This window comes from Hypomesus nipponensis, chromosome 4, assembly GCF_054491055.1.
Source record: "Hypomesus nipponensis isolate SF chromosome 4, ASM5449105v1, whole genome shotgun sequence".
Classification (NCBI taxonomy): domain Eukaryota; kingdom Metazoa; phylum Chordata; class Actinopteri; order Osmeriformes; family Osmeridae; genus Hypomesus; species Hypomesus nipponensis.
In genome coordinates, this window is record NC_140364.1 from 11322680 (window position 1) to 11337968 (window position 15289).

Sequence of the window (15289 nt, forward strand, 5' to 3'; positions counted from 1 at the left end):
GGCATATTGTATTTTGGAATAGTAAGCTATTTCTGATCATTTCTGCAAGTACGTGCGTTTATTTATTAATACATGCTGTGTATGTATATTGAAGACAGATTCACTAAAGAACTATTGATTGTGGTAGCTTACTTTAGTTTTCCAATCTCTTGCTTTCATACCTGGCTGCACATCAGGTCACACTGTGCCTCATTACTACCCGTAGCTTCAGAAAGAAAACGTGCGCAGACTCAGTTGCAACATGAGTTAGATACACACACGAGGCTGGTAGAGGGGAGAGTGATTACTAAACCTCTGCATCCACAAGCCGCTCGTCTTGCCTGCCATCTTCATCAGTGTTTTCGCACCCATTTTAAAGGTGAGTCCCAAGCCTCGGAAAGCGACGTATAATGCCATGCATGTTATATAGTTGCCTCATACGTTTGACGTTATCAATGTGACAATGATTACAAACAAGGCCATTAAATACCTAGCTAGCTTGGTAGTTTTCGGCTAGCTTTGTGTACAAGCTAGCTAGCTAACATTAGACGCAAATCATTTTTGCATATCTAGAGTTGGTTGGCTAACTTCGCTTGCACGACATTCTTGTTACAAAAACTTAAAACGCTAGAGCTAGGTTGTTGATTTGTATTCTTAAAATACTACACTAGGTAGATTGCATTGCTGCTGGGCGCTTTGTGTATTCGGCGCTTTGGTGTGAGCTAATTAGCTAGCCTAGCTGTTGGGGAAAGGTTTAGTTAGCTAAGCAAGCGAGTATTTTTTCAAGCGGCCGTCGATTAAAATTAAGCGCGGCACTACCGTTGTACGTTTCAAGTAATTAAATGGTTAGCTAGCAAAGTAGGTGACTAGGCCTAAACGATTAGTCTTAACAGTTTGTATTTTATCGAGACTAGCGAAACTAAGTATTAGGCCTTGTCGCCTGTGTAGATGGCTTGCTATGTGTTTTCTCTTGGACTGTTATTAAATTCTTGGTAATTCATCTCAAGATGAAGGCCTCCCCTCTTGTTTCGCAGTCTAACATGGGTAAGCAGAAGCAAAGCGTGAAAGGAAAAAAGGAGGTCCAGGAGCAGCCAGAAGAGTTTGTTGTGGAGAAGGTGATGGACCAACGCATTGTCAATGGGAAGGTTGAGTTCTTCCTGAAGTGGAAAGGATTCACAGAGTGAGTGTGCTTGGGAACAAACGCTTCCCTGGTATGGGGTGTGCATTTATTATATTAATGAACACGTCTAATTGTTTATCTAGCTAGGGCTGTGGTGTCAGGCTATCCTTGTCTGTTACAAAAAAAAAAAAACATGTTTGAATTGGCCTTGAAATGTAAGGGGTAAACATCCAATTTAATCTTGGTAGTATAAACAAAGAATCATGTTTTGCCAGTGCGGATAATACTTGGGAACCTGAAGAGAACCTGGACTGTCCTGAGTTGATCTCGGCATTTCTAGAGGCACAGAAGACTGTGGTGGAGAAGCCAGAGTCCAACAAGAGGAAGTCCTCCACGGATGAACCAGAGACGGAAGAGAACAAAGCCAAGAAGAAGAAGGATGTGGTTGGTATTCTTTACCTATCTAGTTGTGTGAGGGTCTAGGAGAATCCTAAATTGAATTGTTTCTAATCTGCATGTAAGAATTATATGTAACCCCATGAGTATGACGCTGTCCAACCTTATTTGGTTGTGTTTTGTCTTGTGTATTCCAGACCGAAAAGCCCAGAGGCTTTGCTAGGAATCTAGACCCAGAGAGGATCATTGGTGCAACAGACAGCAGTGGAGAATTGATGTTCTTAATGAAGTGGTGAGCTATGTGTTGTCTGTCCAAGTCCTACTAAATAGCATTTGTATATCTCACTGTTTAATTTAATCACTTAACTTTCCAAAACAAGTTGTTTTGAAACTTATGGTTGGATGAAATGCATGCATTTTTGATAGAAGTGGGGTATGTGGTTAAAACAAGAATAAACAGCTTGGATATTTGTGCTGGATAGAATCATCATTGTAGATGCCTTGATCAATAAGCATGTTTGTGTACTTTACAGGAAAGATTCAGATGAAGCTGACCTGGTTCCAGCACGTGAAGCTAACACTCGCTGTCCTCAGGTGGTCATCTCCTTCTATGAAGAAAGACTCACCTGGCACTCCTGCCCAGAGGATGAATCCCAGTAGCCTCCGCTCCCCCACCTTGATCTGCTACCGTCCTTGTCTCTGCCTCTCAGGGCTGACCTACATGTGGTTCACCTGCATTGGCGTTTTTTTTAAATGTAATTTACATAAGTGTTAGTGCAGCACGAGTATACTTTAGTAATAGGGAAAGGAAGCTATTCTGATATGGGTAAAGGGTGAGAGTGTGTTAGAGCATGGACTAAGGGTTAGACTTGCCTAATCCTAACAAGGTAACTACATCTTAACAATAGAACCGCCAACACTACTCTACCCCCTAGAACTGCTGGGAAGTGTCATGTTTTGCCCTCCTGCTGTAAACAGTTAAGTTGTTAAATTGATTTTTTTTTTTCTTCAAATGGTAAGTTTGACTTGGAAAAAATATTTCTAAAATTTAAATTTATAGGGTTTATTAATGAAAAAGAAATCATTGATCTCTTCCCATCGGATTATCCCATACTCATGTCTTGGAGCATTGTCTTGGAGCAACTTTTTGGGAATTCATCCTTCTACACCGGGTCATGTTTCCAAAACGGGATCAATTAGTAGACTATGGGTGACGACAAGCTAAGCAACCGGCTGTGTTTAGAGTGGTATTCGACAGCATTTTCTATGAGGGGTAAAAATGACCCGTTGGTGGTAAATAATTCTCTTGACCCCACACCCATCATATATCATCAGATGTTATAATCCCATGTTAAGGAAAAGTCATGTTTTGAGGTTTTATTTCAAGTTGCATGCATTTGAAAACATCAAGGGGGTCATTTTTACCCCATGGCAGTTCTAGTGTTAAATCAGTTACAATTTAAAAATGTTCTCAGAGGATTATACTGAAGTTTAAGTATTTTCTCCCTTGCTCACTATCATAACCTAATCTTTTGTCCCTCCCCCCATGTTTATTGTTTGTCCTGAGTTCATGAACAAGAGACTTGTCGGTATGAATTTTTTTTAAGTACATTTTGTTAAACTTGATGTTGCATTTGAATCCTAACTAGAACAGTCTTTGCTGTATATTCCTTGTAAATATTTTTTCAAAAAGCTGTTCAATAAAGGTTTATATGCTTCATTTTACTACACATTTTTTCATTTACTTGATCTCAAATTTGTTAAGCCTTTGTGACATAATTTATCGATAGCCAGGAATCATTGAGTAGTACTATCGGGGCAGGGCGTTACTATATACCAATGACTAAAACAGCTGACATTGCAGATGCAGGATGCTTGGCCCTTGACTGGCATTATGGTTTTTGGAATGGACTTTGGACCTCTGCTTCTGTACAGTTATGTGGCAGCCTCTCAACTAGCTATTCATGGAGACTTCAGTCAGAAGAAACTAAATTCCCAAAGAACATTTTGAAGTGGATACTAATGTTATTTGTTGACACTGAGAAATGCAGTTTGGTGGGATGTATTCTTTCTTTACACTCCACAACAGCCCTGAATATTTCTTTATTAATCTGCTTGAATCAGGTCAAATTACTCTCTCCAATATAATTTGAGTGTCACGATTTCAGCAGGTGAGCACTGGAAATTGGAAATGAACTGACAAAGATGCCACAGATAGGCCTATACACAGACAATAGTCCCAGACTCAAATAGCCTATTTTCCCATGATAGCAGTCCTCTGTATGCTAATTACCAGACATTATCCATCAATGGTTTGATGAATGGGGAACTTGGAGGGGTGCATATAGTAGGAGTGCCTAGTTAGACCTCACATTCACTGAGAGATGGGTCTGGTTAAGTAAGGAATGTAGCAGACTGAATTCATTCTTTTTTTTTTGTGAGCAAGAACTTTAAAAGCTTATGGTAAGAAATGTTGATTAATCATACTGACGACTGTGTGTTTGTGTTTGTAAAAGTTTATGGTCATGTGTCAAGCTCTTATCTAAAATGTAAAATATATTTCTACATGGTAGCTGAATGGATTACATGGGCCTATGCATTCCATCTGGGTTACAGATAATGCTGACTTTCTCAAAGAATCAAAGAGAAATTCTTTCGAGCAGACTTCAGTTTAGGGTCAGACAGAGTCCTATGGGGAGTCAGGCAAATCCAGTTAGCAGTAGATAGATTAGACTTTCTAGACAGTAAACCTAGCCGACAGTAAACAAGAGTTGTATAATTATGTACTCATCATTGTTTATGGAATGGTGGCAAAACTGAAAAGTTCATAATTGAAATTATAAACTGTGAAATTGTAGGCTAACTATAAAAACAGACTTGTAAGTAGAACATTAACTATTCTAGATAATAAATGTCGATGTAAAAAGAGAACATAAAACTCACGATACAGGCTTCGACACATGACATATTATCTCATATCAGCATCACATAGGCCTATTTTAAAGTGGCTTGTTAGCCTACTTCTGAATGATAAATGTCTTGCTTTTTGTCACAGCGGCACATTAAAGTTTGGGAAGTTTATTAAGGAAATCGTGACACCCTATCCCTTTCATTCAGTTAGCATATCGATTCCGTCATTCAAGCAAGTTTTGAATGTGTAGCCTGACGTCAACCAGGATCCACATCCACTTCGATTAACGGGGACGAGTATAGAGGCACAGAGAGCGCGCCGCTTTGTGAACAGCCTACAGTGAATTGTAGAGAAGTCTTCAGTGAATAGCGGAGCCACTGGGAAACCCACGCTGCAATCAAGTCCGCTCGAACAGCAGCTGGTTTACAACGAAAAAGCAATCTCCAGGAACAGCACATGAGGTGAGTTTTTAAATGAGAAATTAATATACGTTTTTGTCATAACATAACTTTTATAAATGTTAGGAAGCCTCTCGCTCTAAAAAGTGTGACTTCAATTCCTTATGTCAAAACAATACATATTCTGGTTCAGTTGTAAGTGTAGGAAATTTTGCTGAAATTCAAAACAGTCTATTTATAAGAATCATTGCCATAAACACAATATATTTGGCAGTGAGTTTCTAAATAGCAGACTTCAGATCAAGTCAAATTAAGTTGAGAAATGGTTCAAATATATTGTTCTTTGAAACATTCTGTGTTCATGGTCTTGAATTAAGGCTGTCACAGAGATCAGTGACGAAGTTCAGCCGTGTACGGCCACTGTACTAGGCTACAACTATATGAATCATTGAAATGCGTTCCAATTCTTTGATGTCCTGACTATTCTTTGGTTAGGCTTACTTCTGTACACGTACTGTGTACAAAAGTATGTCACACTCCAAGTAGCTTTCGAAGGAAGGTATCTATATTGGTAGAACGTATTCATTACTGTGGCTGAGAAATCCGGCTAATGGTAACTTTGTCATGTGACCTAATGTTTTCCTGTCGCCTTGTTGTGGAAGAGTAGATGCTAATTTGGCTCAGCGTTTCAACAATTCTTGGAAGTTGCAAAAGATGTAAAACGTGGCCTGAAAGGTCAAAAAAAAGGTCAGACAGCTTTCCTAATGTAGCCTTCGCTACTTGTTCGAAAGGAAAAAAGTTATCCGGTTTCACAAAAAAAACATGCTGTAGCTGCCTAATTCTTGATCAGCGTTTTTTCTTTCTTTCTGTAATCTGATTATAGGATATTTAGGCGATCCAGATGGATTCGGACATGGCTGCGTTGTTACATTAGGCCTACTTTGACCTAGAATCCAAACTAATAACAAAAATCGGATCCTCCAAATGTTTGCAAATTACAGCCTATTCCCTGTAAAAAATCTTTTTGAGCCTTGACACTTCTGTACTCTGACCTGTTTAGCTGAGACGTGGCCTTGTTTGGAATGGAGTTTACTAGGCCTAGCAGATTTCAGTTTTTTCTTGCCCTTGTCTTTTGGACCTGCTTGTTATTCTACCTATTTCAGCCTTTGGTGTTTTAGGTGTAGGCTACTCCTAAGTAAATTATGACCCTGACTGCACAGCTTTTCTGACTAATAAGGTGTCTCTGGTAGATAACTGGACATTGTCACCCAGTAACTGATGGTTATGCAGTTAATGTCAATGAGTTCTTGTCATAACAAGACACATGACTGACCTGAGAGATGTATATGTCTGTAGGTTGTAGTGACACTGCTTGGGTTACTGTATTCCACTGTGTTGCAGTCGGTTTCCCAGCTCAGTTTTGCGCTCTCACTATTTCTTAACTGTTGCAATAAACATTGACAATAAGCTACATTTATCTTGTGAGATCTTGATTTCATGAGGAAATGATGTACTGCATTGACTGTTTTATGTTGCCGTTTAAAGAGGCCGTTTGAAGATAACACAATCTTATTTCACTACTTCCTTAGGTTCCATTGTTCACTATGGATGGCATTGACAGTCTGACAAAAACGGTGTGTATGGGTATATCTTATTTATTTGTAGTACAGTTCGAAATGAGAAGCTTTTCTGGTTGGAGTCTTGAGGTGGAAAATGCTTAAACATTCTACTTATGCCCATAGAAAACACACACACACACACACACACACACATTCCCTCTAAATATCTAAACCTGTGTTTTTTCTTCCTGTAGGATTTTGTCAGCATTTGGGTCCGTGATCCCAAGCAACACAAAGAGGATTTCTGGCACACGCACGTAGACTATGAGATCTTTTTACATGTGAGTACCCCAGTTATCCTTGTCAGGTATGGTTCGGCTGTAGATCCAGGTTATAATTATGTTTCGTTCATCGGCAGTCATTGGTATTTATATTGTCAAATGCCCTATTTGTAGCTTGCATTGGCCAGGGTATAGTGAGAGAGGCATTTATTATGGTCACCAAGTGGTCGTAAGGTCTGTCAACAATTGCTGACGCAGTTTCCACTTTCCTCTTCCTGTATATAGACCAATAGCATGTGTTTTAGGAAGAAGACTTCTTGTGTGAGGAGGAGGTACAGCGAGTTTGTTTGGCTCAGACAGCGTCTGCAAGACAACGCTCTGATCATGTAATTCCCAGAAAACGATGGCTATTTTTCATAACATTATTTCCTTAGGCCTTTTTTTAAAATTTACTTTGTAAAGCAATACTGCATTATTATAGTGCAATATATCTTGATGCTTTGTTGACTCAAATTCAAATATTTTAAATTTGCTGTTGCTTTGGTTACCTGTTTTTACAGAGAGCTACCCAAACTGCCTCCCTGGAACCCTTTTTTCAGTTTCAGCAACCCCGTACAGGTCAGCCAGAGGATGAAGGGCATGCAGGAGTTTCTAGAACTGTACGTTTCCCCCCTATACTTCTTCTCCTCCCCTTCCTCTTATTTTACCTGCTCGATGACTAGTCTCTTGAAAAGGGATTTGACAGTAACAATACCATCTAGTGGTCGAAAGAACACTCATCTTTTCCCCCGGGAGCGCTTTGATGTTTCAAGACCTCGGACCTAACTTCTTTCTCCCTCTGGCCTGTGCAGTGTTCTTCAAACGCCACTTCTGCTGTCTGACAGCCGCCTGCACTTGTTCCTGCAGTCCCAGCTGAGCATGGCCAAGATGGAGGCTTGCGCCCGGGGCCAGACACGCTACACGGTGGCAGAGGCTATCCAGAAATGGATGGACTGTCACACTCCTCACTGCCCTGCCCAGGAGGTGCAAAAGGCCTTCTGCGATTCCACCTGTGAGAGGTGAGGATGTGTGATGGTGGTGCACAGGGGATGGCTGTAATGTAATGTGTTAGTATGGAATGTTTGGGTGTTAGCTAGTTCAGTATATTGTTTGTGTAACAAGTTCATTTTAGAAATAGGATATTGGATGGCAGGCCAATTGTTTGTGTGTGTGTGCTAAGATGTGCGGCCTTTCATTCAGTCATATTTTTATGTGTAAGGTTCTTAGTTATGGTTTGACTGTTTTAAAGGAAGCAGCATGAGTTCCTTCAATAATTGACTTAGATTTTTTGTTCCCCCAGCACAACATCATCAGGTCTTGGTCACAGCATGGACAACCTTCAGAGCAGCAGTTCTCCGTCGGACTGTGATCCGAGCACCACAGAAGCAACACTCTTTAGCTGTCTGTCAAAGTCTCCGTGCCACCATGACGTCATTCATCCCTGACTATAACCGCACACAAACGCATGCACATGGGTATCCAGTGCACAGTTTTCTACAGATACCCTGTACAAAGTCTCCTGTATGTGATTTGAGTGTGTTAGCTCAAAAGACTACAAGGAGCTGATTGTGCGAGTCGAGTAATTTGAGTCCTGGAGTTTTCAGAAGACACTGCTGAAGGACAGACATTTTAACTTAGTTACTGTTTGTTAGTATACATTTCCCCCAGATCTTACTTAATGAAATGGCTGATACATTTAGTAATAATAGGTCTTAATGAATGAAGAATAATTCAAATGTTATGGAATGGTGAGGTGCTAGGATACATCCTTGTCTATTTAATGTCAAAAAGAAATAGGCCTGTTCCTCTTTAAAAAAGAATCCAATTTTATGATGAATACCTATGTTAACCTGCAAAGCAGCAATACTGGGAAATATTCTTAAATATTACTTTGTTTGTATTTTTATGTTTATAAAGCAAAGGGACACAAGGACAATGTAGTAGCTGGGCCTGTTGGAAAACATTTGACAATGCTTTTATCGTGATTTAAAATGTAGTTTAAAGATAAATAAATGTTTTTTTATTAAGCAGATGGTGTTTACTTATGAAGAATGAGGACTCAACATGTTCTGTGCCTGCAGCAAGGCCCTTTTCATGCTATAGATACCATAGTTGTGCCCTTGTTCTGATGGATCTTTATTCTAGATGCATGGCAGTATCTGCCCAGTAGAGGGAGGTTGGAGACTGAAAAATGAGTGTTCAGAGGCTATTTGTCTGAAAGCCAAGGAGATGCAAAGTACTTGATTGTCAATGTTATAATATATTTGAAATACAGAGACAAGTTGAGTTTAACTATAGTAAACAGTACGATTAAATATTCCAGATTAAGAGCTGTATTACAGATTCTCTATATGCACCCCCTCCTGTGCAGATGCTGTAATGAAACAAACTCCACAGTTTTTGAGCTGTCTGGTAAAGCTCTGTGGCAGAAGTGTGGTTGATATGTGGTGTGTGAAGTAAAGGACTGTGGTAGGTCTGTGTCTGTCAGAGGGCAGGTGACATTGCCGAGTTGCCCTGAAACATCCCATCAGGAGGCTCCTTTCACAACACCACAGGAAGCTGAGGGTCTGATGGCTGAGCGGTTAGGGAATCGGGCTATGAATCAGAAGGTTGCCAGTTCGCTTCCCGGCCGTGTCAAACAACGTTGTGTTCTTGGACAAGACACTTAACCCTGTGTAAGGCAGAATTTCTGTGTACATGTACAGCCTAAGTATCTATAAGGTCAAGAGGTCCTGCAGCAGGCCTCTCTCTGAGCAGAATATAGCACACAGCCCAACTCTTTTCGGCCTGCCTTCTTCAGAATAACCTCCCTTGCCTCGGGGGGATTGTACCTGTACTTACTGTTGGTCGTTCTGGATAAGAGCGTCTGATAAAATGACTAAATGTAAGCCATACACGACCCCACACCCTCCTACCCCTTGCAGTCCAACACATAGGTTCAGTTCTGTCTGTATCAAGTACACAGGTTAGCTGCTGTGTGTTTATTTGTTTGTCTTTGCTAATCCTAATTAGATAACAAATAGGACCTAGCCACTAATCTCTCTCTCAGCTCAGACAGGCTCTTTAAATGAGGATAATGTATCACAAATTGTAAAATGACATTGTCCTCATGAGGGTCACCTGCCAGCAGAGACCCACACCAGGGCTGTATGGATGTTAAAGAACCTAGTGCATGTGTTTCAGAGTGCAGGCTTGCTGGACAGCCCTCTGAATTGGGAGTGGGGTGAGCGGAAAAAAGTACTTTATTAAGACAGCATCTGTCGTTGCCCCCCTGTCGACCTGACGTCGCCCACATCATGTGTAAACCGGGCCAACCCCCTGTCCTGAACATCCTGCCTCCTCTCAACCTGCTCTCCCTGCACCCAGCCGGTAATGAAGCTGTCACAGGCTTCACTGTAGCGACAGAGCCGGATTCATATTGCTCACACACATGCACACGCACATGCCGGAACACTCCACAAGAACGCACAGACATTTACCTTCTATCTGCTATCTTGTCTACTGCTTTCCATCTATGGATTTCACTTGACCTTATAAACGTAAAACCAGACAGCTTGCAGGCTGACACACACTCACACACACACAATCATACGTACACACACACACACACACCATGAAGCCAACCCAGAGCTTCAGATCACAGACCATCTGTACAGTTCCATTACAGCTATAATAGACACATCAGTGACACACACATGTGCACACACACATTGCTCTGTTCCTCCAGGGCCACGCAGTGCAGTCAATTTTCGAACAAAATGAAATGGTATTCCAAGGTCTGGAAAAAGAGGGCATCTAATTTGTATGTGGTGTGTGTGTGTGTGTTTTGTGACTTCATCCACGGTTTAGATATTAAGTATTCATGGTAAGTCCATTCCTGCATAGTAATTTATAACTCAATTTCCAGTGTGCATCGATGCGCTGTCTACCTCCAAAACACAAAACAAAACCCGAACCCAATTGTTCAACAAAGCAATTAGGGTGTGTACTGAGTTGTGAACGCAGCCCGTCGCCAAACTCAAGACTTGTGTGATATTTTTAATTGTTAATTTTCTGTCGCATTAGTCAACACAGACACAGGGCAGGTGACTGGGTTTTTCGATGACAGATGAAATGATAGTTGATATTTCACAGATGATGTACTACAGATGAAATTTCACGTCTGAATGCAAGAGGTTTGTTTCAGTCTCTGTGTGCTTAAATGACATGAATGGAAAGTTCACCAACACGGTTTTTTTAATTGACTTTATCTGTACCTCTATCCTATTTCCTTTCTTTCTAAACTCGCTAAGCCTACCACTGCAATCCTCTTTTGTTTCTCTCTTTCTTTTTCACTGCCTCCCACTCTCCTCAGGTACTGAGCTTCGGACTTGTTCAGCTGAGTGACAGGGTGGGAGGTCTCTCTCTCTCTCTCTCACCCACACACCCACTCGCTCAGGCCGGGGTGACTTGTGTCTGCGATTATTGGTATTTAGCTATTGCATAAGTAGCTATTTTCTCATCCTACTAAAACCCAGACACACTCACGCACACACACACACACACACACTATGCATCGGCGCACTCTTAAAGCCGTTTACCAGTGAAATACGATGCGTGTGCAGATAAATGTCACAGGCCCATTTATCTGGGAGTGTTAAAGTCGCCTAATGGACATGACATATTCCAGCCCCAAATTACTGCCATAAAGAACTCCCACCATGCCTTGCAGCTCCGCCCTATCCACGAGATGAGAGGTTGGCACAGCGGCATCTAGATTGAAATGAACAGGTGATTAGATGGTGATAAATAGAAATGTATTTATCACGATTCATATATTTGAAGAAACACTGAGAAAGTGGAGAACTAGAGAAACACTGTATTAGACTCTGATACTCTCTGTCTCTGTCTCTGTCTCTGTCTCTGTCTCTGTCTCTGTCTCTGTCTCTGTCTCTGTCTCTCTCTCTCTCTCTCTCTCTCTCTCTCTCTCTCTCTCTCTCTCGCAGATACACTCTCTCACGTGTACATAAGTGCTTACTTACAGAGCGGCCCTAGGGCCCCTTCTCAATGTATCATGGGATCATTGTTCTGTATTGATCAAACTGGAGTGGCGTAATCTCTCACCTTTGACCTACCCTTGAGCACTGGAGTTCTCCAGAACCCTGAATGTATGTGTGTGGGTGTGTGCATCTACCGTTTGCTTTGCGTCAATACACATTAGTGGGGCAAACAGCACATGGTAATTACGCTTCAGCCTCTCCACAGGTGCTCTTGTGCTCCCTCCCCCTACTCCTCCTCATCTTCCCTCTTCCCCTACCACTCCCCCTTCCACCTGCCCCCACTAGCTCTCTTTATTAATTATCTCTCTCCTTCCAATGCGTCTCTCTCTCTCTCCTTTTCAGATTGAATAGAGCAGTTATAATTGGTTCTCTCTAGAGCTGTAATGAGGAGCACAAAGGAACCGGAGAAATCACATTTGCATGTAAGATGAGCAGAGAGAGAGGGCACGGGAGGGAGAACGAGGGAAAGTGAGTAAAGAGAGAGAGAGTGGGAAGAGAGAGAGAGAAAAAGAGAGAGAGACGGAAACAGCCACCATGCCTCTCTGCCCTTACCCTCTCGCCCTGCAGCACCCAAGTAGGTTGTTCTCAATATACCTCCCCCCTCCCTCTCTCCAAATCCCCCTTTCCCTCATCACTCCCTCACCCTGTATTGTCTTTCTGCAGGGCTCCAAGGTCAGCGAGCGCTAGCTCATCAGGGCTGGGTATTATGTGCTCACTACTCAGTACTCAGTAGAGAAAGTGGTGGTGGTTACAAAGAGTTCAGGCGTGTGTGTGTGTGTGTATGTGGTGTGTGCTCTCAGGCAAAATAAGTACATTGAAGCTCCCTGTCTCATAGCTAGTAATAAGCCGGAAAGGGGGAGGGGTTGATTAATAGCTCCAAAGCGAAAACTGCAATTCTTCATAACCCCCCATCGTTGTCTTCATCCCCACCTTTCACTCTCTCTCCTTCTTCGTGTGGTGCTCACTCGCTTCTGTACGCAGACACACACTCTTGAGGATTGTCCTTTTCCAGCTTGATAAGCATTTTCTGGTTCATCGTGGTGTTTTGATCAATACAGTTAAAACGCCAAACGAAGCGTAATTATGTCTGCGCTGACCCCTGCTGTGAATGCTTACCCTTCACTGAGGGAGGTGAACACCATTAGCACCGACTCATCATCAATTTAGGTGTGTGAGAGAGACTGTGTGCGTTTGACTGTGTGTGTGTGTGTGTTTTTTGATCCCCATGATTAAATTGGTACAGTCCGCTTTTGCACATTTGATCACAGAGCACCAATAAAGAATTCAGTAATCTACTGTCAGTGGAACATTCCAGACCCGCTGTGGTGATTGGACATCGCTTCCTCTCCCTCGTTTATGACAGGTGATTTGATTTAAACAGGTGATTGAGACGTCCAGTCACAAGCCTTGCTGCTGTTGGGTCATCATAAAGGGGCTGTACCTTCTGGCATCTCCCTCCTCAGTTAGTGCAGCATCGTAGCACAACCAGGGTCTGTTCTGATGTTCATTACACAAGACACGCAACCAGACAGGAAAGAGATTTCAATCGAAAAATCTTCTAACAGGCACATAGTCAAGCTGCAGACACACACAGAGACGATAAAAGATAACATATTTGGGACAGCCCCATACAGAAATTGCTTCTAATTTACTTTAGAAAATTTAATTTATTGAGTGAAGGTTGACGCTGTCCATTCATTTCAGTAACTTAATGTGAATGAGTAAAGTAGGTAGATCATGTAGAAGAAGATGCCTGATTCAATATAATGGTACCATGCATACTCTCACAATCAAATTATAGGAACGTCTGTAGGATTTATCTTACTGTGTGTGAGTGTGGTTAGGTGTTATGGAGCTAGCGCATTTGGCCCAAGATCATAATTGAATATGCAACATATACCTTATATTCAATATATTTTTTTTCTGTGTCTTGAAATTAAATTCCAAAAAGCATAAAAAAAAGGCATGTCATGTTGTTTGATTTTGCAGTACGTTCCTCCATAGAACCCTGTAACTCTTGTCAGGGAACATTAACTCATCCTTAGCGCTTCTTTCTGTGAAGGTAAGAGGGCCCAAGGTCAGGGATGGACAATAAACACCAATACAGAACATTAGCATGTGTATGTAAATGGTGACCCAATAGTCAGTATGATGACAAAGACTAAGTCCTTGATATATGACTAAGAGAGAGAGGAGAGGGAGAAAAAGAGAGAGAGGTGATTCCGGCATTGGAGGCGTGTTGCTGACAGGCGCCATCAGCGCTAAGGCATAGCGGTAGGGGGAAGAGATGGTGGGGACAAGCTAGAAGAGGGAGGGAAGGAGGGAGGGTGGACGGATGGGAGGCGGGCAGAATTTAGACCCATCATAAAGGAATTCTCCCCCCCAGCCCGTAGCTCATTTAGACACTTTTATGCCTTTTTATTTTCAGGCCCATTGCAGCCAGGCCCGGAGATGTGATTTATATTGCCTGGCAGGCCTGCCTCTGCAGCAGGAGAGACAGATGGAGGGAGGGAGCGAGAGAAGGAGAGGAGGGAAATAGAGAGAGAGATAGAGGGATAATGTGGGAGGAAGGGAGCAAATGAGAGGAGAGGGGTAAAAGGAGAAAGTAAGGGTGCAAGGAGGAGTGGTATAAACAAGGAGAGAAAGAGAGAGTGAGCGATGGAGGAAAGAATGGAGGGAAAAAATAGAATTTGTGTTGAAAAAGAGGGAATGACAGGATGGAGGGTGGGCAAAAGACAGACTGAGTGAAGCAGGTGTAGAAATTAGAGAGAATGGAAGATATAGTGAAGTTAGAAATTATCAGAGAAAACATCTCCTCATTCTAATACCTGCAATATTTTCTCACCTCTTCATCTCTCCTTTTATACTCTCTCTCTCTCTCTCTTTCTCTCTCTCTCTCTCTCTCTCTCTCTCTCTCTCTCTCTCTCTCCGTCTCTTTCTCTCTCTCTCTCTGTCTGTCTGTCTCTCTCTCCCTCTCTCTCCCTCATTCTCTCTCTCACTCTCTCTCCCTCTCTCTCCCCCTCTCTTTCTCATGAGTTATTATCCCTGTCTAACTCAGAGTAGAGACCCCTATCCCTCCCTTTTGCTAAAGCCCTGACAGCCTAAATCACTCCCCCTCCTTCTCTCCATCCCTTCATCTCACCTCTCCCCCCCCCCCATTCCTATCTTGACTGCCTGGGGTGTGTGAAATATTCATGGTCTCCATTGATTGGGGGAGGCAGCATTAGGGGGGCCATGGCTCGTCTGAGGAGAGAGGGGGAGCCTGCAGTCACTTACACTCACAGCAGAGGGAGGGATATGGGGGTGGTTAAGGTGGGGGTTGAGTGGGGGTGGGGTAGGGTAGGTTAGGTTGGGTTGAAAGGTAGGTGGAAGAAGAGGAGGCACAGGGTGAAAGAAAGTGTGTGTGTTTGCGTACGCCTGTATTTCCTTGTGGTGTACACAAGTGCGCACACGCACACACCTACACACAAAGATACACACACATGTACATACACACATGCAGATACACACACACACACATACACATTGAGAACAATCAACACCTAGGCCCAGGAAGAGGAAGGGGGA

General features: G+C 42.4%; 2 protein-coding genes across 4 annotated transcripts; both read left to right on the forward strand.

Annotated features, from left to right (window-relative positions):
- The first annotated feature begins 211 nt into the window (after nucleotides 1-211).
- On the forward strand, nucleotides 212-3220 carry cbx3a (chromobox homolog 3a (HP1 gamma homolog, Drosophila)). Of its 2 annotated transcripts, none has more exons than XM_084696523.1 (5): nucleotides 212-358; nucleotides 1014-1159; nucleotides 1375-1543; nucleotides 1693-1787; nucleotides 2029-3220. In XM_084696523.1, the coding sequence occupies exons 2-5, from the start codon at nucleotides 1020-1022 to the stop codon at nucleotides 2153-2155; spliced, it is 531 nt and encodes a 176-aa protein (XP_084552649.1). In that variant the 5' UTR covers nucleotides 212-358; nucleotides 1014-1019; the 3' UTR covers nucleotides 2156-3220. The 2 variants fall into 2 exon arrangements, with proteins under 2 accessions (XP_084552649.1, XP_084552648.1); XM_084696522.1 differs by having other exon boundaries at nucleotides 215-358; nucleotides 987-1159.
- Nucleotides 3221-4656: 1436 nt separating this feature from the next.
- On the forward strand, nucleotides 4657-8710 carry snx10a (sorting nexin 10a). Of its 2 annotated transcripts, none has more exons than XM_084695650.1 (7): nucleotides 4657-4867; nucleotides 6394-6438; nucleotides 6618-6704; nucleotides 6930-7030; nucleotides 7205-7303; nucleotides 7496-7702; nucleotides 7984-8710. In XM_084695650.1, exons 2-7 carry the CDS (start codon nucleotides 6409-6411, stop codon nucleotides 8126-8128), a joined length of 669 nt encoding a protein of 222 aa, XP_084551776.1. In that variant the 5' UTR covers nucleotides 4657-4867; nucleotides 6394-6408; the 3' UTR covers nucleotides 8129-8710. The 2 variants fall into 2 exon arrangements, with proteins under 2 accessions (XP_084551776.1, XP_084551775.1); XM_084695649.1 differs by lacking the exon at nucleotides 4657-4867 and adding an exon at nucleotides 5337-5551.
- Nucleotides 8711-15289: the final 6579 nt, after the last annotated feature.

What these genes read in the sequence shown, in the direction of transcription:
- cbx3a (XM_084696522.1), top strand. Translation starts at nt 987, where the DNA reads ATGAAGGCCTCCCCTCTTGTTTCGCAGTCTAACATGGGTAAGCAGAAG. An exon ending in AAGTGGAAAGGATTCACAGA is followed by an intron (nt 1,160 to 1,374) that starts GTGAGTGTGCTT and finishes ATGTTTTGCCAG; the next exon opens with TGCGGATAATACTTGGGAAC. An exon ending in TTGATGTTCTTAATGAAGTG is followed by an intron (nt 1,788 to 2,028) that starts GTGAGCTATGTG and finishes TGTACTTTACAG; the next exon opens with GAAAGATTCAGATGAAGCTG.
- snx10a (XM_084695650.1), top strand. Translation starts at nt 6,409, where the DNA reads ATGGATGGCATTGACAGTCTGACAAAAACG. An exon ending in ACTATGAGATCTTTTTACAT is followed by an intron (nt 6,705 to 6,929) that starts GTGAGTACCCCA and finishes TCCTGTATATAG; the next exon opens with ACCAATAGCATGTGTTTTAG. An exon ending in CAAGACAACGCTCTGATCAT is followed by an intron (nt 7,031 to 7,204) that starts GTAATTCCCAGA and finishes CTGTTTTTACAG; the next exon opens with AGAGCTACCCAAACTGCCTC.